The sequence below is a fragment of the Neopsephotus bourkii genome, unplaced genomic scaffold (genome assembly GCF_033783945.1).
Source record: "Neopsephotus bourkii isolate Nb327-2 ecotype Australia unplaced genomic scaffold, CSIRO-AGI_Nbou_v1 NB_354, whole genome shotgun sequence".
In the NCBI taxonomy this organism is placed as follows: Eukaryota; Metazoa; Chordata; class Aves; order Psittaciformes; family Psittacidae; genus Neopsephotus; species Neopsephotus bourkii.
In genome coordinates, this window is record NW_026900860.1 from 1,025,195 (window position 1) to 1,046,447 (window position 21,253).

General features: G+C 46.6%; 1 protein-coding gene across 2 annotated transcripts in view; it reads right to left on the reverse strand.

The window, feature by feature from the left end:
• Positions 1-21,253, reverse strand: part of KCNH1 (potassium voltage-gated channel subfamily H member 1) — a 180,102-nt gene that overhangs the window by 154,753 nt on the left and 4,096 nt on the right. For both annotated transcript variants that reach the window (XM_061348332.1, XM_061348331.1), the window contains exons 2-4: positions 13,732-13,855; positions 13,404-13,510; positions 2,253-2,381 (exon numbers count right to left, since the gene is read on the reverse strand). In XM_061348332.1, the coding sequence (XP_061204316.1) occupies positions 2,253-2,381; positions 13,404-13,510; positions 13,732-13,855 (360 nt within the window). The remainder of the gene's footprint in view (positions 1-2,252; positions 2,382-13,403; positions 13,511-13,731; positions 13,856-21,253) is intronic.

Consider the following 21,253-nt stretch of genomic DNA (forward strand, 5'->3'; position numbering starts at 1 on the left):
TCTTCTGTCTGCAACTTTTGGTAGTCACTTAGGCAGTTTCCATAGGTCAAATGGCACAGCTACAGGTTGGGCTGAGAAGTGAATGAGAGCAGCCCTGTGGACAAAGGCCTCGGGGTGCTGGTGAATGAGAAACTGAACATGAGCTGCTTCAGTGTGTGCTTGAGCCCAAAAACCACCTGTGCCCCATGCTGCATCCCCAGAGCATGAGCAGCAGCTTGAAGCAGGCGATCCTGCCCCTCTGCTCTGCTCTGGTGAGACTCCACTTGCAGCACTGTGTGCAGTGCTGGTGTCCTCAGCATAAGAAGGAGGAGCAACTTGCTTGTTGGAGCAAGTGCAGAGGAGGCCACAAGGATGCTCAGGGGCTGCAGCACCTCCCCTATGGAGACAGGCTGAGAACATTGAGGCTGTTCAGCCTGGAGAAGAGAAGCTGCGTGGAGACCTCAAAGCAGCTTCCAGTGTCTGAAGGGGGCTACAAAGATGCTGGAGAAGGGACTCTTCATCAGGGACTGCAGCAACAGGACAAGGGGTGATGGGTTCAGACTGAAACAGGGGAAGTTTAGATTGGAGCTAAGGAAGAAATTCTTTATTGTAAGGGTGGTGAGGCACTGGAATGGCTTGCCCAAGGAAGTTGTGAATGCTCCATCCCTGGCAGTGTTCAAAGCCAAGTTAGACAGAACCTTGGGTGACATGGCCTGGTGTGAGGCACCCCTGCCCATGGCAGGGAGTTAGAATTGGATGATCTTAAGGTGCTTTCCAACCCAAGCCATTCTGTGACTCTATGAAATAAAGGAATTTTACTTATCACCATAATTCCTCTCCAAGCTGGTGCACTTACATGTAGATTTAGTGCTTTAGATAATGGAACTGCTCATAACTACCATGATCACTGTAAGAATAGAACAAATTCAAGGTCCAAAGGAATTTTAAGTTAGTGTTTCCTTCCTTTAACATATTCCTCTTGGGAAAAAAAATCAATAATAAAAGCTGCAGTATTTCCTTATGTTGTAAGTGAAGGGCAAGCTCCTTTCACAAGACTGCACATCACTATCACATTCAGAATCTTCTATGAAAGCAAAGGGAAAGAGAGAGCTACCATCCCTGCCAAAGCCCTGCTGACCAACTGACCAAATGAAGCAAAGGCCTTCACTGCCAGCAAATACATGGGAGGCAGCTTTACTGCATCGTGCTGATTTGTCCTTGCTGTCAGTGCTCATCAGGGTACAGGCATCACCATTAAGAAGAGGAAAAATTCCTGTCGACCCAACCTTTCGGACAAGAGAGGGTTTTTTAGGTTCATTCCAGCAATGAGGAACCATCCAAACAGCATTAAAAAGAGTAAAAAAGCCACCCCATAGCCTGGGAGAGGGTCTGTTTGTGGAGTCTGTACTTCCTTTTTCATGGTAACAGGTGTTTCCACTTTGAGAAACTATGTTTTTAAAGAATAACATTTTGAGCATAAATGTAAATCAGTTCACCTTCACCGTGAGCTTCCTGTTTAATTTAACGCGACAAATATTATTAGACAGTACAAAAATGCAAACAACAGAGGAACTTACGTCTTTTTCACCCCAGAAGACACATGTCTCTGTAACTCTCCATATGGGGACAAAAGGTCTATTTCTGACAGGATCTGAAGCTGAGTGCAAGTTTCTGCTGCCGTCACAGCTGAGTTCCCTTCAGTGTAGCTCAGCAAAGGGTTAACACTAAAACACAGCTCCAACCTGATGCAACCTAAGATGATGGGAATCTCTTCATATAGTGAAGGAAACTAGTCCATAACTTTAATATAAGGAACCCCATCATAATGGTAAATAACATCAAGCCAGACAGAATGAAACGATTCACATCTTTGGTACACTCGGTCAAGGTTTAATTCCTCTGGGTTTCCATGCAGCATCATGCACAGCCTTTACGAGGCCCAAGACGCATCAATTCTCTCTGACACAAAGATGCTGTGCAGCAGCACTGTGACTCCTTGAAGACTGCAGTTTGGACTATATAATGAATTTAAAAGGAAAAGCAGTACCTATTTCCTAAGTAAACCTGCTACCTTGGGGGTTTCATTACCAATACCCCCCTTTCCAGTTCAGGCCAGAACCAATTCACTTAAGAAACCAGCAACCTGCAGACATATCTACAAGCTGTTTTAACATCTACTCCTTTGGATTTGATACTTAAAGGACTTCATCTCTTTCAAGACCAGGGCAAGCAAACGGAAGCAGCGTAAATAAGTAATTGTGACAAAGACCAACCTTTACATGAATCGTCCTCAATGGGCTGCTTGAAAGCCGTTATGTCATTGAAAGTGCAAAGAAACAAAACCACTTTATCCTGCTCATTTCGGATGGGAGCGATTTTCACAAAGAACCACACGGGTGTTCCTGGAATGAAACACAGCAACAAGTTGGTCAATGGCAGGGCATAACAGCAAATGTGCTACTTTAGGTGCTTACGCTTCAAAATCAGCCATCTGTAAATGCTACTTTAACATTGCTTTTATTGCAAACACCTAGTAGGAGAGACGACAAAGCAGCTGGCAAGAGCGTTCTCTGCTCTGCCTCTGAGTAGCTTCTGTATCTTCAGGAATCACTCCCTAGTTCTGGGCTTCATCTACAAACTGAATACTTGAACTTACTGAGTGCTCCGGGATCTCCTAATAGAAAAGTCCCATGTACATGCAAAGGGTGCACACAACAGAGCCTTACTGGTCCTGTGCTGGTCAGCAGGACCACAATACAGAGTCTCAACTCAAGAGCATGACCAGTTTGGTTGGCCTCAAATGTCTCTGCAAACAGGGAGCACTAACAACTACATCAGCCTCAAGAGCCAGGCTCTGGGGCCTCTGTAAACCCATTGTGCAAGTTAAATCCCTTCATCCTGCCCTGTCCTGAGCCTGCTCACCATCACTCCAGTGTGAAGCAGGACTCCATTGAATTCAGGAGACAGGATGCCATCAGGACCAGACCAGGGGTTATGGATAAGGATAGGTTATGCTGCACAAAACTCTACTTTTCTAATTACTGTAGCAGCTAAACTACTAACTGCCTGAGAGATCAGAGCCTACACATCACAGAAAAAGGTGATCCCAGATAATGGGGCCAACATAAGGCATAAAGAGCAGCAGGATTGTGACCACCTGGGAAAGCCAGAACAAACAGCACCTCACGTCATTTCCATCACTCGTGCAGAAAAGCCTGTTTCAGAAAGGGGGATTTTGGAAGGCTGTTTCTTTTCTTTCCCAGGACAGCCCCCTTGCCCAGGGATCAGATTCTCTTGCACCTGAACTGCTCAGCGGTTTACCATGAGCACTACATGTCAGTAGTGCAGTGGTCAGTTATAACACAGGCCCTTTGTTCTTCTTGACTGTGAAAGGGTCACAAGGAAACCTCCGGTAGCCCACAAGTTCAGCAAAGCAAGCAAAGGCAGCTTTTTTTCCCTGCTATATTCACAGAGCAGAGGTTGCTGCTCCCAGTGCCTCACCTGGCTGCTTCCCAGCCTCTGTACTCAGCAATCTGGCCATAGAAAGCCAGGGCATCTCCAAGACCTGTGGACAACTTCCATAAGTGAAGCTCAATTCCTAAGGCTCCTGCTGTGCCTGCATAGCACAGGCAGTTTCCAGCCCTGGCTGAGATTCCCTGCCATATGTACAGCCACCTCTATAAACAGCAGGGTATATGATGCATGGAGGCCTCTGCTTTAAAAAAGCAGAGAAATCCAGATGGAATCACTAATGGCCACTTCTGAAGCAAGCCTGTATGGCAGGAAGTATTTCGGGGTCAATATATGTATTCTTTATTCACGAGTCCACATTCCTGAACAACCCCCTCCAATAAAGTAGGAGCAAACAGAATGCTAAATGCAAGAAAAGATGCAGCAAAGAAACCATGCCAGTAAAATCATCACTAACTTGTTACTGGCCTTAGAGGACACAGCCACAAAGCAGCCAACAGTCACTTTCAAGTCAGTAACACCCTTTACACCACCCTTGCTCAGGAGCTCCTAAAATCACCTCGCTCCACTTCTTGCTTGCTTGTTTCTCCATCTCCACCTCATCTCCACACGTGAACTATTCTGAGGCTGCTCAAATCCACATCTTGCTTTTACAGAGACTCCTTGGTGACTAATGGCTTTTCATTTTACCTGCTCCAACACCCCTGAGTAGCACCACAGGTTTCTAGGAAGCCTGGCTCTTCACCACCAGCCTTGCTTTTTGATCTCCATCTCCATGCACTTGTGCTTGTTTCATCAGGGACTTTTTTTCCCCTCCCCAAACCCACTCTGCATTGTTTTGCTACTTCAGTCCACAGCCACCCTGCTACGGGCTGCTCACAATATTAACCTGCATAGCACTGAGGCTGAATTACATACTCAGTTTCACCTCTGCTTCTCACAGCTATAAAAACTTACTAGCGTGCTTTTGAAGATGCCGTGCACATCATAGGAACAGGAAGGATGCAATCCACCCTCTTACTCTGGCTATTCCTCAAAGGCATGCTTTCATCTTCCTTTATGATTATGGTAGGATTATGTTGTTGCAAGATTTTCCTAACACGGTCTGGATGCAGCAAGAGGAAAGACTTGTCCCATTACCTGCAGAAGGCTGCTGCAGGGCAAGCAGCTTGTATCAGCAGGGTTCTCACTTTCTGACTCCCTCAACTCCTGCTCTGATGCTGCATTATTTGCAACAAAAAGGAAACCAAAACATTCTTTTACCTAGAACCAAGTGTAGGTCTCAGTGACGTGCCCCACAGGCAACGAGAAAGAGACAGGTACCCTAGAGAGCTAGCAGCAGGTAGCACTATTTGGGTACCCCTAATATCCCCAGGGTGCCACGAGCAGGGTGTGTTCCAGGGCAGAAGGTAAAGCCAAGGTGGCACACGTGGCCTGCGGAAGTTATCTTCCAGTTTGGGATCTACCAAGTAACACAGCAACAGCAGAAAGAAGTGGATGGAAGATTGCGCCAGGCCATGAACCTGCCTCTGTAACATCAGTCAGCATTGTCCCCAGTATTTTTGCAGTCTACTCCCCACCATCTTCTCAGTTTCTTTTGTGAACAGGAGACAAGTGAATATAATATAAATTAAATATAAATATATATATATACATAAAAAATATGAAGGGTAACCAGCAGGTAGAGGGGTGATCCTGCCCCTCTGCTCTGCTGAGACCCCACTTCTAGCACTGTGTCCTCAGGACAAAAAGGACATGGAGCTGTCGGAGCAAGTGCAGAGGAAGCCATGAGGATGCTCAGGGGCTGCAGCACCTCCCCTATGGAGACAGGCTGAGAACACTGGGGCTGTTCAGCCTGGAGGAGAGAAGCTGCGTGGAGACCTCAGAGCAGCTTCCAGTGTCTGAAGGGGGCTACAGGGATGCTGGAGAGGGACTCTTCATCAGGGACTGCAGTGACAGGACAAGGGGTGATGGGTTTAAACTGAAACAGGGCAAGTTCAGGTTAGATCTAAGGCAGAAGCTCTTCCCTGTGAGGGTGCTGAGGCGCTGGCACAGGGTGCCCAGAGAAGCTGTGGCTGCCCCATCCCTGGCAGTGTTCAAGGCCAGGTTGGACACAGGGGCTTGGAGCAAGCTGCTCTAGTGGAAGGGGTCCCTGTCTGTGGCAGGGGTTGGAACTGGATGATGTCAAGGTCCTTTCCAACCCAAACCAGAATTCAATTTGATGATAAAAATACAACGAGATGAGTGTTCCCAGTGCTGCGTTACATGGGCTTTTCACAGTGCTCTGCTACCAGGAGCTCGATCAGAGCAGAACTGGGATCTGAAGTGTGGGAACACACTGAAAGGCTTAGGCAAGATGTGGCTGTAGTCAGCTTGCTTTCTTCCCTGCACGCTGGCTTAATTACCAGAAGAATTTTACTTTTTAAACATTAAACAGTTTATTTAACTATTAAACAGGAAAGCTGAAAGTATAAACCACTTATAAATCAGGTCGGAAACGACAATCTCAACGTCCTACAAGCAGCCCTCATCCTCTCGGTGTCAAAGCGGATGTCCCTGCTCAGCCAGACCATCACCACTGGCAAGAGGCACAAACAAGACCTTTTTAATGAAGAAGGTGATTTTGAGATTCAGGCAGCGAAACTGCAGCATGTTTGAGAGCTCTCACAGCAAAACAAGAGTAACATCCCCATATGCCCCCAGTCTGCACTGATGCACAGCCGTGTGCAAACTGTTTACCAGTCTTTCCAACAATACATCTACTTCCATTTACATTTTGTGCTCAGTCCTGGCAAGCTCTCTCACTGGTGAAGTCCAATGATAATGCCAATGCACAAAGAAAGAAGTAAACCCTCGTGAGCCACGTTGGCTTCTGTTAGATCAACAGTGAAGGAATCCAGAGTTTGTCTAATGGCATGGGACCAATCCCGCTAGGAATGGGAATTTCACTTCAAAGCTGGTGGAGAAACAGTGTTGAACTGAGGAGAGATCAAGATCTACAACAAACTTCTGACAGCAGCTGCAGGACCAGCCTGTATTGAGGTACCAAAGTTAGGGAGCTAATTCCAGAATGAACAGGTACAACTCTTCACAGTCTTCACTGGCCTCAGTACAGTACTTGCCATTCTGCCTTAAAGGCAAGGCAATTTTAAGAGCTGTGATTCAAGTCCCAAGTCTTCTCCAGGTTAACACACGGTAAATGTCTCCTTGTGATTTCCCACCTGTGACACAAATACCACAGCCTCTTCCCTCCCCACTTTTCCAGCCCTGTGTATTTCAAAAGTGATATGTTCAGCTCCCTGCCGAAGAGTAACACCAGCATTTATCCTGCTATTTAACACTGGCTGAGGTACTTCTGAAACTCCCAGTGAACAAGATGTTAAAGACCTATTCTGGCTTCTCCCCCTGACCATAATGACGATCTCTACTTCATTCTTCCCTCCTGTGAGACAAAAATAAGCTTGAATGAAAACCAGACTCACTCTCTGAATATGCCCTTTTGCCATACCTTGAACCATTTAACCAACGAAGTCAGCTGTTCTTCACAGCTACAAAAACCACACTGTTTAAATAAAGCTGTAAAACATACAACTTCTCTATCCACAAGGTAAACCAAAATTCACTTAAATACAACGGAAAACCCCTGTTTTGACAACTTGGCTGGCATCTCCTTACTTCCCTTACTCAATGGGGCAAGTTGCCACCGCATTACTTTGTCATGTCTCAACCAAACGGTCTTCAGACAGGTATTGTCCTGAAGCTACGCAGTCAAGAGGATAGAAATGAAAAGCACAAAAGCGTGTCCTGTGTCTCCAACAATTCCTACATGCAGCAATGCAGGCAGCAAGACTGCAGCTCTATAAACAGCACAGCTGGCTGTTACAGTGCCCTGTTTGGGAGTTTCACTTATGGCCAGGCACTCTGCATGAGACTCTTCGTCCCTAGCCCGCACAGACCCAATAGTGTGTCCAGTGCGACAGTAACAAACCAGCTGATGAGGTGTGATCAGAAAGAGCTAGGCAAGCCACTATACCCACACAGATTTCACCTGGAGGCACACAGGAGCCTGGGATATTCAACCATGCAAGACAAAGAACACGTATCTTCCTCTAGACTCTACCTTCTAGCACAGAGAGAGAGTACTGAATGAGAGCAACCCAACTCAGGATGCAGCTCACCACCCTGAGCCAGTATTAATAGACCTTAACATACATTTCCAGCACTTTTAAAGCTGTTACTTCATGTCTTCCACATCTGGTGCTGCTATGCTCTGACAGCTAATGCTTCTAAAGGTCAGATCTTTTCATGCTAAGATAAGGAAAATCAATTCCAGCCCCCAGAGGTGGAATTGCTATGCACAGGGGTTATCCTACGACACTGAAACAACACAGCAGGCAAAGGTTCATCATACCCCCTTGTACTGTAGCAGCGTTCATAGGGTTTACCCGATTCCGAGCTCTCTCAAGAACAGAAAGCAAGCAGGAAGGAGGGGAAGACACAGGCAATTCTTGCATTTACCCCTAGATAAAATATTCAAGTATTACTACTGGGAAGTCTTACTGTTCCGTGCATGTGCAAGGAGATGGGAGCAGGTCTTCCTTGCCAACACATTTGAAGTTGACAAGATCAATGGGCATTATAAGTTTGATGAATCCAAAATAACTTCGACTTGACCTTGCTGAAGGTAGCTGAACTCCTGCAGATGGATTTCACAGAAGAGGAGATGCAGGCATGCATGCTGCTGGATAAATATGGAGCTAGATTTCCATAGGAGGCCCAGGAAGATACATGCCACTTTTTACTCCAACACTCTCATTCTTTCCTGCAACCACTTGGTTTAACAAAGATTCCCATCTGGAGACACTAGAGGCACAGCATACACAAATACAAATGATTTTAAAGGGTTTTTATTGAATCAGAATGCTTTGGGTTGGAAGGGAACTCAATGATCATCCAGTTCCAACCCCCTGCCATGGGCAGGGACACCTTCCACCAGAGCAGCTTGCTCCAAGCCCCGTCCAACCTGGCTTTGCTACTGGTTTTAAGGAGTAAGTTATGATAAACTGTCCCTAGAGGTGGGCAATCGTAGGTCTACTGCCCTGAAGGGAAACTTTCCTCTCTATAAATCAGGATGGGGTTGTTTGTCTGGCTTTTTATTTCTGTAGACAGCACTGGTCCCAAAGACGAGTGCAAGCAGATCTGGCAAATCACTACTTTGAGCTTATTTGCCATCCTTTTACACCTAAAAGCCTTCTAACACATCGCCCAGTAAAACAGAGAAGTGAAGCGCAGCCTTTGGGCCTCTCACCATAATACATGTACTCAAAGAAGAACTACTGCTTATTCAAACCACTTCACAGTGTGCTAAACCATTACCCACAGCCAACCCTTTGGCTGCTCCTATTCTACTGCCCTCGCCTGTACAAAACCTCTGAGGAAAGGAGAAAGAAAGGAAAATAAGGTGTCACTGCACTGCAGCTGACTGTAAGCAATGGGCATGTCTTTGCTCACACAGGGGATACTTGAAGACTCTGTAACTTCATGCATGTTGGTTTTGAAGAGTTCATCCTACTTCAGATATTCTTTCACTGAAACAGATCAAGTATTGTATAGAAAAGGGGCTGGATTTCAAATGGGCAGACAGAAGCAAGCAACTTATATGCTTACAAAACTTACTTTAGCAGTGAGGGAAGTAAGTGCATCTAGAAGCAGCTTGCTTTTGCACTGCCTGTAACCCAAACCTCGGCTGTAGATGGAAAACTAGGCAGTGGAAGTCCAACTCAGGCATTTCACTTCATGAGGTTGACCATAATGTGTGAAAACCTAACAAATGGCTGTCAAAGCCTCATTAGAAAGTAGATGCTTAAGATGCATCAGACTAGGACTAGATACAAACTGTTTTCTAATGCATTAGGCCATATCCTCCCTTGGGAGTCACCATAACCCCACTGATTTCAGTGAGACTTAGCAATGTTTTTTCATTTTCCCATCTAAAAATAAGCAATACTGCCAGCATCACTGGACACTCACATCTAATCCAACAACGGAACTGAAGCTCTCACATGAAATTACTGTCAACCTGCCTGTTGTCATTTTGCAAGTCCAGATGAAAGCAAGCTTTCGCTTTGTCTCCCTCCTCCAGGTATGACAACGAATCCCCAACTGAATGCAGCGGGATGGCATCACAGCAACAATGACAAAAACCTGGTGACTGTGCACCTGCTTGCTGCAGTTACTTCCAATTATCCTGGAGGAGCTCTGCATTTCTAGGAAGCAATTCTTGCAGACAATAATGCTCAGCACGTATCTGCTAAGAAATCAAGGGGCTATCAAATCTCTATCACATCTTCCAGGTCTGAAAAGAGGGAGGATAGTCACTACTGGATGGGAGGAGGGCTAGACAGGGAAAGGGGAAGCCAAGGTAGAGACGGTATCCTTAAGTGCAAACATGATGAAGGCAGGAAAATTGCAACACTTTTCTGAATACTACAGTCTCTGCTGTTTCTAGAGCTGATGCTATGAACTGCAATGAAGCCCGTGGATATACGGTACCTAGCAACATCTGGATGGGGTATTCTTAGAGAAATATTGACTCAACGAGGCTGGAAAAACCCTTTAAGCTCACACAGTCCAACCGTGCCCCAGGACTGCCAAGGCCACCACTGACCCATGGCACTGAGGGTGTGTGAACACCTGCAGGGACAGTGACTGCAGCCCTGCCCTGGGCAGCCTGTTCCAATGCCTGAGCACCCTCTGGGGCAGGAATTGTTCCTCAGCTCCATCTAACCCTGCCCTGGTGCAGCTTGAGGCCGGTTCCTCTTGTCCCATCCCTTGTTCCTTGGGAGCAGAGCCCAGCCCCTCCTGGCTCCATCCTCCTGTCAGGCAGTTGGAGGCAGCCATCAGGTCCCCCCTGAGCCTTCTCTTCTCCAGCCTGAACGCCCCAGGTCCCTCAGCCATTCCCCATCACACTTGGGCTCCAACAAACAATCAAACAAACACTAGCACCAAGTCATGGCCACGCAGACTGCTGTGTCAAAATAAAGCAGGCCATCACTCCTAGTAGCACTATGAAATACCTCGATCCGTTGTTGACATGTCTAGGGTAAGATCAGGCCATACACGTCACTCAGAGAGAGAGAGGTGTCTGCTACTCATAGAGATACCAGATGAAGATTGACCTGCCCTAGCAAAATCATCCCTGACTTGAAACTCCTGCTTTGTTTTCCTCCCCCCCCCCCCCCCCCCCCGAAAGGATAGAGATTGTGTTGTTAAAGAGCCAGAAGTACCCTGAATATTCCGGCTGTGGAGAACGTACCACTTGAACACCAGAACAATGAAAGAAAACCTTGCTATCTATCATGGCTCCTACTTCACAGGGAGGGGGTGGACAGGTAAAGAACAACAGAAATCTACTTCCTAATATGCTGACTACTCTGAAGAAGAAAACTCAAGTGAGGGAAGAATAGAGAGATGGAAAAAACAGAAACAAAGAGCAGGAAAAAAGATGCTCCTTCCAAACCCTTCAAACTGAGAGCAGGTTGAAATCAACCATGTTCCTTGCCCATACTGCCATAGATGCAGGCAGACGTGAGGTGATCACCAAGGCAAGACCGCATCCCAGAGTGACAAAGAAGACAGTGGCTTTCTGTGATGTGCCTGATTCTGAGAAAAAGCTTTGATTCAGCCTGTTTTGGTACACCTCCAGTGTTACCAGTCTCTGTAACAGTAGTTAATGTACCTCTGAAGCTCCACATCTAACAAACAGGAAGAGCACTGGGTTTTGTTAAACCTGGGAAAGCACAGAGCCTGCTTTCCTTTCCTTTCCCATGCCCGTGAGCCTCTGCGCTCACAGCAGAACCATCGCAGCTTTGCTTCTTGGCCTGTCACACAGCACAGCTTCTGCACAGCTGGACTTGGGTCCGGGCCACCTCCTCTCAGGGAAGTGCACAGCAGGGCAGGGAACATTCCTCACTCCACAGTTACCTTGCTTTAACTCTGCATGAAAGATGGAGAGGCCCCAGGCTGTACCACAGGCCATATGCTGCAGCAATGATAGAAGAGTAGCTGCATAGCCTCTTGGTGCCAAATCACTGGTAGCTAAGAGAGAGTTCCAGACCCTGCTAGATCTCCTGACTGCAGCTTATTTACTTGGCTTTGGATGCATAGATGTGAGCTGCATATGGTCCCTAACCGAGCTAGGAACAGAAATCAGCTTTAAGGAATAGGTAAACACTCAAGGCAGGTAACCCTATAATGACAAAAGCACAAAGTAAAGCCATTCAGATTGCACACACAGCTTTTCAAATGAGTGGGACCAGCAGAGCTGTGCTCCAGAAGAGCCCTGAGCACTGGCGCTGTATCAGAGGTCATGAAGCTTTGAACCTAAAAGGAGAATAAAAAGACTAGAAGAGAGATGAAGCACAGGTCCACACATCAGCAATAGCCCACATGAGTATTATCTTTCATGTTTTCTGAAGGGCCTGTGGTTCTCTCAAAATCCATCAGTACTAGCTGGTCATTCAACACAAATACCCATGCTTCCCACATCATAGACTGGAAAACCTCTCTGCAGAAAACTGGCCTTTTTAACAGGTAACAGCAACGAGGTTTACTGTCACATATATCATAGCAGTTTATGTTATGTTTTGTGGTTAAAGCTCCCCATGCCCACTAATGTAGAACTGATCAAATTGGTCATCACGGCTGCAATGGGAGGGAACTGCTTGCTGGATGCTTCTGCAAGATACCCTCCCCTGGACACGGACACTACCAGTCCATGCCTAGAAGGCAAACTTAAGAGTAAACTAAGCTCCAAAGTACACACTTTCAACTTCACATTCACTCAGGCTGAAGACTTCAGTATATTTGTACTTCAGGTGACATTAAGTAGATGAAAATAACTGTGCCATGACATAGTCCACACTAGACAGGGCAACGAGATTTGGGCAGTTAGTTCATAGAATCAACCAGGCTGGAAAAGAGCTTTAGGATCATCCAGTCTAATCATTCCCCAGCACTGCCAGGGCCACCACTAACCCATGGCGCTGAGGGCCTTGTCTACACAGTGTTTGAACACTCACAGGGACAGTGCCTGCAGCCCTGCCCTGGGTAGCCTGTTCCAATGCCTGAGCACCCTCTGGGGCAGGAATTGTTCCTCAGCTCCATCTAAACCTGCCCTGGGGCAGCTTGAGGCCGGTTCCTCTTGTCCCGTTCCTTGGGAGCAGAGCCCAGCCCCTCCTGGCTCCATCCTCCTGTCAGGCAGTTGGAGGCAGCCATCAGGTCCCTCCTGAGCCTTCTCTTTTCCAAACTGAACCCCCCAGGTCCCTCAGCCCTTCCCCATCACACTTGGGCTCCAGGCCCTGCACCAGCTCTGTTGCCCTTCTCTGGCCCTGCTCCAGCACCTCACTGTCCCTCAATATCTCGTTCATCTGCTGACACGTGCAGTTACAGACTGAAATTCACAGGAAAAAAATCATATCCCAGTGAAGGTATTTTTTAGTCCAAGCAAAGGGACAGTTTCATCTGAAACCATCAGAAGTTGTTCAGCTTCTAGAACAAAAGAGGGGCTCTTTTTATTCCAAAACTCTATCTACATACTAGCTTTGCTATATCAAATTTTAAAACACTTCTTCAGTGTGTTGTCTGTAAGGGAAACCAAGCTTGTGCGTTATCACTGCTGATGGAGTCTTGAGGGCTGTCTTAAAGCATCTCACACAAACTGCACTAAACGTCAGAACAAATCAGACAGCTTCATCTGCCTCCCTGAGTGACTTTCATCCCTAATGTTCTCATTTCTCTCTCATCTCTGCCAGATCAACTGGTACAACAGGGCCTTATTTAGCCCTAGATAAAGCAGGGTCCTGTACGCTGACAGACCTGCCCTTGCAGTTTACACTCACATTTACAACAACTTTACACACCGATGTTAACGAACAAACCCATCAAGTACTTACTGTTCTTCTTGTACATCAGGATTTCAAAGGAGTTCATCTCATAGTTCTCAAATGTTTGCCGGACCTTGTCAATTGTATCTTTGTCTGTCAGCTCTCCGTACATAAAACTGCAAATGAAGCAGGAAACTCACGTCATACAGTAGACAGTGGGAAAAGAACCTATGTACAACTAGCCCTTCTCTGATTTTGTGTCACCTGGAAAGCTTGTTTGACAGATGCAGCCCCAGGACACAAAGACAGGACTGCAATAAGCAGATGACTTTGCTCCTCAAGCAACAAGCCCAACACTACAAGATATTCACCAGCAAATAAATCTCTTCTCAAATACCTGCAGGTGCTGCTTTTTTGCATAACTTCTGCTCTGTGGTATCCCGACAGCTTGCAGAATCCATCATTGCTGTAGACGATGGGCCAATCCACTATCTGGGCATTGCCCAAGACAAAATTGGTATCTGTTTGAAAGAGCACATCAGTTAGACATTAGACAAGGCGATGGCTGCATTAGAGGAAATACATTTCAGAACACGCTCCCCATAGCTCCAGTCCCTGAACAGTTTTTCCCACATACTATTCCCACTGCATTCAACAGGATTATTCCCTGGTTTAAGTACATTAATTACTCACGCAAAGCTCAAGAGGATGGATGGGTTTGTACACATGAAACAGAGCAGTGCTAAGCAGGTACAATTCACCTCAACTACGGACAGATTCACCAAGCTGCTCCCCTCTGTGCCCAAGCACTGACCCACCACAACACTCAGCTTCAATGTGAAGCCTCTGATACGCAGCCAAACCAGCACACAACCAGTATTTCTCCTCCCTGGATGTCAGCACAGTGGCTCCTCTCAGTGCCACCTTCACTGCTGGCTGCACAAGCTGCAATGCTTCTTGTAGGGCACAGTGCTTCAGACTGGACACCAGGGAACCGGGGTTAGTGCTTACACCGGCAAGAAGAGCTTTATGCTTGCTGTACAAGCCAGAAGGAGTTCCAAGCAGTACGACACAAGCGGAGCAGGATTCTCACCAGGTCTCTGTGTGTGCCACCCTTTCTCTGATCGCTGTCACATTCAAAGCATGAACATGCCCACTGTGGGACCCAGACCTTGCTTTTCTCTGCTGCTTTGGCTCTTGTGCAGTGAACTCACTAGACCTGTGCCTAGACAGAGAGCAGTGCTGCTGCTCAGGCACTGGCACACAGGAGGAGATGCTGGCTCCTTTCACAGCTGCAAAGACCCCATTGGCTTTGAAAGAAAAGCTACGAGGCCACATGAGAACAAGTCATGGAAAGCCTTTACTTTCTAGGATCTAGCCCCAACTGCTCAAACCCAGCCATCGTTAAAGCCTCCTGCAACCAAGAGATGCAAACAAGGCATTTTACTTGTTCGTTGCAAGGAGTTTTGCTTATTTTAACTTCTCCTCTCAAAACCTTTTGTCCCGTTGCAAGCTTCAAGTGGCTTTAACTAAAACATCCCGCTAGCTATCTAAACCCATTGCCCCATCCCATCAGCATGATTAAGTGTCTCTTTATACACTCTTTAGAATGATATACACCAGGAGTGTAACTTTGGGGCGCTTTCACTGCTTTGATTGCCACAGCCTCTCTGAAACAGCGCGGGTTTTGCTTGGTTGAAGCACTCTGTGCCAAAAACAATACGTGTCCTTTACCCCTTCCTGTGAATAAGCAACCCCAGCCATTTCTCACTGCTAAGGCAAGTGCTTCTGAGTGGCTGTTATAAACACTGCCTTGGACCGTGTTGCTTGGGATATTTTTACATTTGCATCAGGAAGTACAGAAAACTGACACGAAAGCACGCAAATACAAACGTTAGGTCAGGGCCAATCCGGATTGCGCTATTTCAGGCACACGTTTCTTCTCACCAGCTCCCCATCTCAAAAGGTAACTTTCCCTTCTCTCCACTGCCTCAAGAGCTCCTTGAAGAGCTTATAGAATCACAGCCTGGTTTGGGTTGGAAAGGACCTTAAAGCTCATCCACTTCCAACCCCCTGCCATGGGCACAGACACCTTCCACTAGAGCAGCTTGCTCCAAGCCCCATCCAACCTGGCCCATTCCCAGGAGCCAACACCACCAGCCTGACTCATCTTTGGGCTTGCTGTTCCAGCTCCGCATTGCCAAAAAGGTGCCCTGCATTCCAGGCTGGGAAAAGAGGTTTCCAACCCACCAGCCTCTGTCAGCTTGCCTATTAGATCCCCAGGCTCAGGACGGCCACTTCCTTTGCTCCTGCTCTTGCTGCAAAGGGAGAGACGATCTGCACTGATGGTTTCCAAACTTCCTAACACTCCATGGAGTCGGAGCCCCAGCATCTGCAGAAACAGTTCTTTGGAGACAAATAGGAATGTCTCTCCAGTTACTCGCTTCTCTGCCCAGATCTCTTTAGAGACAAAACAAGGACAGAACAGTAGTTCTGTGCCTACGTGGAGAATACACCTGTATTTCTTCAGAAAGGATGTCTCCAACAATGGTGTTTTGCCCGTGTGAACACTGGCAAGACACAGCAGAAAATAAAGACTCCCACTTACAACTCCCCTGCCTAGTTTATTCTGACAGATAACCCGGAGGTAGAAGGGCTGTTCTCATTGTTATCATTTACATTCAATTGCACTGACATCCCTGACAGCGTGCTGCCTGAAGACAGCTCATAATCTGTTAAACAACTGTTCCTAACATAGGAAAACACTAAATAGCATCCACTGAGGCACATATCGCCTCTCCATCTGCAGGGACACACGGTCCCAGAGGCCAGGAAACAGCTGTGGCTTTGCTGCACAACAAGCACAAGGGATGCTCTAGTGACCTCTTTGAGCATCGCAGGGAAGAGCCTCTTGGGGACTCACAACTGGGTCAACAAGGCCAGGAATGGAGTTGGTCAGAGGAGGACCATGAAGAAAGCCACTGCTAAATTCTCTTCAGAGACATGTGATAGCCCCAGCACTCAAACTGTTTAGGAACTGGAGCACCTCTTTGAAAGGATTCAAAGGACTCCCTTACCAGGAAACCAATCCCTATCACAGTGTCAACTGGGTGAGTGGTATTGCCTTGCCCAAGGAGAAGCTGGAAGCATCACCGGCCCTTCCTACCAGCTCCAAGAAGAACTGAGCTAGGAACTGGGCTGGGTGGGCTCATGCAAAAGACCTTGAGCTGCATTTGGTTCAGTCTGAGCAAGACCATTGGGAGGCACAGAAATATGCAGCAGCACAGCACAGAGCACACCACACTGCAGAAACACAGGCAAGAACTGCTGTGCCTCAAAAGCAGCACGACAACTTGCATGCATAGGGCGGCTTTCCGTGAGGAGCTTCAGCCTGGAGCACCGGTGACTTTGTGGAATGCCTTACTTCGTATCTCCTAGCTTGTGTTTTCCACAAGTGAGTTCTGTTCACTGCAGTGTATCTTCATGTGAGCCTCTGCACGCTCAAATGTCAGCCCCGCTTTGGATTATCACTTTAAACGAGACACAGCTGCTTTAAAGCAACAGGGAAAAAAACTTTTTAACTCCTTCCAAAATGCAAGGATGGATTTTGCTCAGTCACTGAAACCACTGCTTTCCTCCACTGACAGATACACCGTCACAGAAGAACCGTAAGATGCCTTTCCAAATAACAGGGATGCTTTAACAACGGTGACAGAACACCTCGCTGCACCAAGATTATCCTATCTGCTGCGTCTCGTTATTAGATAGAGTGCTTTGTTAAACCAAACTGCCCATTAGCTCAAACCCCTAACATGCCTGAGGACAAGCAGCACCTCACGACATGTACCTGGTCAGGACTGGCTGACTAAGAACAGGTCACCTCCATGCAAGGACATGGAGCAAGTCCCTAAGGCTGCCTCCCTACCACTGCCCTGCACTGCTGCACATCCACATCATCCCAGCCCCTCCTGTAAGGGGGCTTCCCTGGCCCTTCACTGGTGCATGGCCCCTCTTCTGGGAGACACTGGCCAAGCTCAGAGACCAGCATGATGCCCGATGCATTCCCACACTGCTGCCTGCACAAAGGAAGCACACAGGGGCGACCAAGAGGAAACCTCTGCTTCTAACCAAGGCTGGCGCCCACTGTGCTTTCAGATACATGTGTGGGTCTGTCAAAGCCCCAGGTGTGCTCAGGTTGGCACAGTGCACAAATGTTGCCTGAATGTACCATATTTTCCCCACAGTCATCACACAAACACAAAACTCAAAGGATCTGCTCCTAATTTATTCCCTTCTTAGTGAAAGGAGAATAAATCCATACATCCTTGGCATTAAAACTGTACATCCTTAAGATCGAGACTAAACTATCTGAAGCTGTAGCCTCACTCAAATACAGAACAATGTGTTGTAAAACTCTACAGATACAGAGGTTCTTTTGGGCTTATATGGTAGAAATACCTGCTCCTCACACCAGCCTCCAACAGAACAGAAACTGCCCTTCTCATTCCAGACCACAGCCTTCATCACACTGGGTGAGGACATAACCCTGGTTATTGACACCCGTATGTCTTCGTATCACATCTCAAGGTCCCCCATGCATCTTCAGTGGAGCAAACCTAGACCTCTAGCACTACAAAGCACAAACCACTACTACAGCAGAACTAAATGCTTAGTAAATGGGGTTCTTACCCTGCCTGTGGTCACTGTGGATAGAAATGGGGGATACAGCCTTAGCTACTGCTCCTTAGCTGGGCATAAAGCACCAGAGGTGCTTTATGAGCACCTCTGCAATATGAGAAAGATGAAGTAACTGCACAGTATGAGAAACATAAGGTAGGCAAAAATCTTGAGCAACTGCCATATGAGTAAAGACTGTATTTAAGTACAAGGCACAGATGAGTTTATAAACAATTCTGGTGTTTACAAACTTGTGACTCTGCATCACGAGTAGCATCATTTGGATATGGGGGGGGAAGAGATGGTTTCATTTCTGGTAATGAGCACAGCGCATGGGAATAGCCTGTTGTTTCCAAGCAGGCCTGTCAAAGCTGCTGCAGTCGCACAGCTCGTATCATGCTTTTGCTTTAGCACTTTGCAGAAGCCAGGTATGTGTGAACTATTGCTCATGTTTAATCTTAGCTTTGGAAAGAGTTAAACAGAAGCAGTTAGTCACACTGATCGCACCGTCCAAATGTAGCTCCTAAGATCAAAGTATGGCCCTAAATCAGGACAGTAAGTCAAACTGAATTTCAAGTACCTGTTCAATCCTTTCTTCAGATACACGGGATTCAAGGCTCACACTTAGGTTACAACAGTGTTACACAGATACCCACATCTACTCAGCAGCTCCTTGTACTCACTCCCACAGTGGGAGTGCATCAATGTGCAAATATCCCATTGAACAATTTGATTTATCTACAGAATAATGATATAGCGGCCTCAAAGTTGGACAGCCTCAATACAGAGACCAAACTGTAGGCTCACCCCAATATGAAACAACATGTTACAAACCCCCATGGATAGGTTCATTTGGGCTGACATGGTTTACCAAGGTATTATATAACTACATGTTCTGCAGAAACAAAAATGGATTTCAAAGCTCCTCAGCTGCCCCAGAACTAACCCAAGGCAGTAACTGCAGGCACTTCTTGCCTTACTCAAACATGACTTAGGCTGTCGTGTGTACTCCAGCGCACAGGGCAAGTACAGCCTGAAAAGAGCTATTAAAATATGTATTTCATCATGCTCGCCACAAGTAACAAAAGAGACACCAACCAAAACAACAACTTCCAGTGACTCAGTTTGAATCACTGCAGAACACGAATGCTGATTTCAGGCAGCGGTATGGATAAAAACTACCGGCTCCATCTCAACCTTTGTTACTTTGCGCTGTTAGAGCAAATCCTCCACAGTAGGCCTGTGCCATGAGAGGAGTTTGGATTGACCAGAATAGATCCCTCCAACACAAGGAGCTGGAAAAGCTTCAGAATTAGCTGCAGTTTCCTCAAGGTGAAACAAATTAGTGCCGAATGGAACAAGAAGAGCTGAAACTGGAAGCGCACTGAAGCCGTCTCACGTACTTCATGCACGGCGTCATTCTTGGTCTATCCCTGAAGCACTGTCTGTGCTGAGAAATTGCTTTTTTAAGAGGAAATTCGGGCAGATGTGACGTTAGCATGAGATAGTTTTGAGGCATTAAGACTGTTCATCGGTTGTAAGAGTCACGCAGTGCATCACCCTTAATAAGGCATGAAAATCCTGTTTAGCAGTGAGACCTCACCATGTAACCGGTCTGCTCCCCCTCTCCCGTCTGCTCTTACAAGAAAAAGCATGGTTTACTTGCACTGATGACATGGGTCTTCCCCCAGTTTCAAGAAGCCATTTGATTTACTGCTTAAAGCTACAGCCATCAAAAGCCTTAAAAGCACTTGACAAGACCTAACTCCCTGTTCGCTTCTAGCTCTATGAGATATGAAAATGCATTAACAAATTCTCCAATGAATGGGTTTCATTACGATTTGTTTTACAATCCTGTGCTAGGATTTAATGCCGAAATGGACTGATACAGTGAATGATCACAGGAGAACTTCTGGAGCTTTCAGAACATTAATTTTGAAGCACATTATCCATCACCTCTGTGTTGTACTTCTTATTTTATGTGTCATCTATGAAAGTCATTTTAAGGGAATTGGGTAGCACATTTCTAAAGGCATAAAGATGCACACACAAAACGAGAAGCTTCTGGCCTAGTAAAAGCCAGCAAAAAACCCTTTTATATTCAACTCAAGCAATAATGACCAAAAAAGTTAACAGCAGGAAGGCATTTTGGTGTACTCATCCACTGTACAAAAATGAAGGCATCTCCACAGCTGTTAACTCAGAAAAGGAAGACTGGGAAGAAACAAACCCCTTTCTTTTGTTCCAATCTCAGTTTGTGAAGATGACCTTGACACAGCACCTAGAAGTTGCCTCCTTGCGGTTTTTGAAGCTCTGCTGCTTTCAGGGCTAACTGTCTTGTTTTACTCAGTACCAACAGGCTTACCCTCACGGATTTACTCAGCCAAAAGTGGCTTTACCAGAACCTAATAACCTGGGTCTTGCCTGATTAGATAAAACCAGGGTACGGGCTTCGGTTCAACCAATGGATGCCAGATTTGTGGAGTATAACATTTGCTTTGCCTTGCATAGGGCAAGCCATAGTAATGGCAAGAGAAACAGTTATCTTCAGCTAAAGGCACTCTACGCTATAGCACCATCTTACTACTGATCCAGCAGGTTTCCACGCACTTTTTGCAAGCTGTGACTCTAGCAAAGAGCCTTCTACACAAGGCAAGAGGAGCATCCTACAGCCCAGACCCCTCCATTCCGTTACTTTGGGGGGGTTTGTGCTGAAATTAACCCACCAAAGTCCAGAGGGTGGATGAGACTGGCAGCATGGAACAGAAAACCTCCTGCAGACCTGCTGCAGCCTTCCAGGTCAGCCCATTGGGAGCTTGAAGAACTAGGATAGCTTAACCCAGATGCTGCACCTCATCAGGAACACCTCAGTATCGCTCTTCCCTGTGCACAGTTACCCTTGTCCTTTCTAGTCACTCTAATGTGTTTCCCCATCCAGCAGAACCTCACTGGATCACACTGTAATCTACCTGCAGCACAGGGATTCCCAGCTGATCCTCTGCAAATAATCAATTTCGCCCCAGTGCTTCTTCAAGATTCACCGAAAATTATGGAACTCTATGAACTGTCAAGAAACTACACACATTCTGTCAAAAGGAAACAGAAAGTGTATTCCAACCCAAAACCATGCTAATTTCAACAGTAACAGTCTTGTTCTCAGTATAAAAAGCACTCTCAGTATAAAAAACACATTCTTAACCATTTCATTTAAATTAACATTTTCTCCAAGTGCAACAGACTGA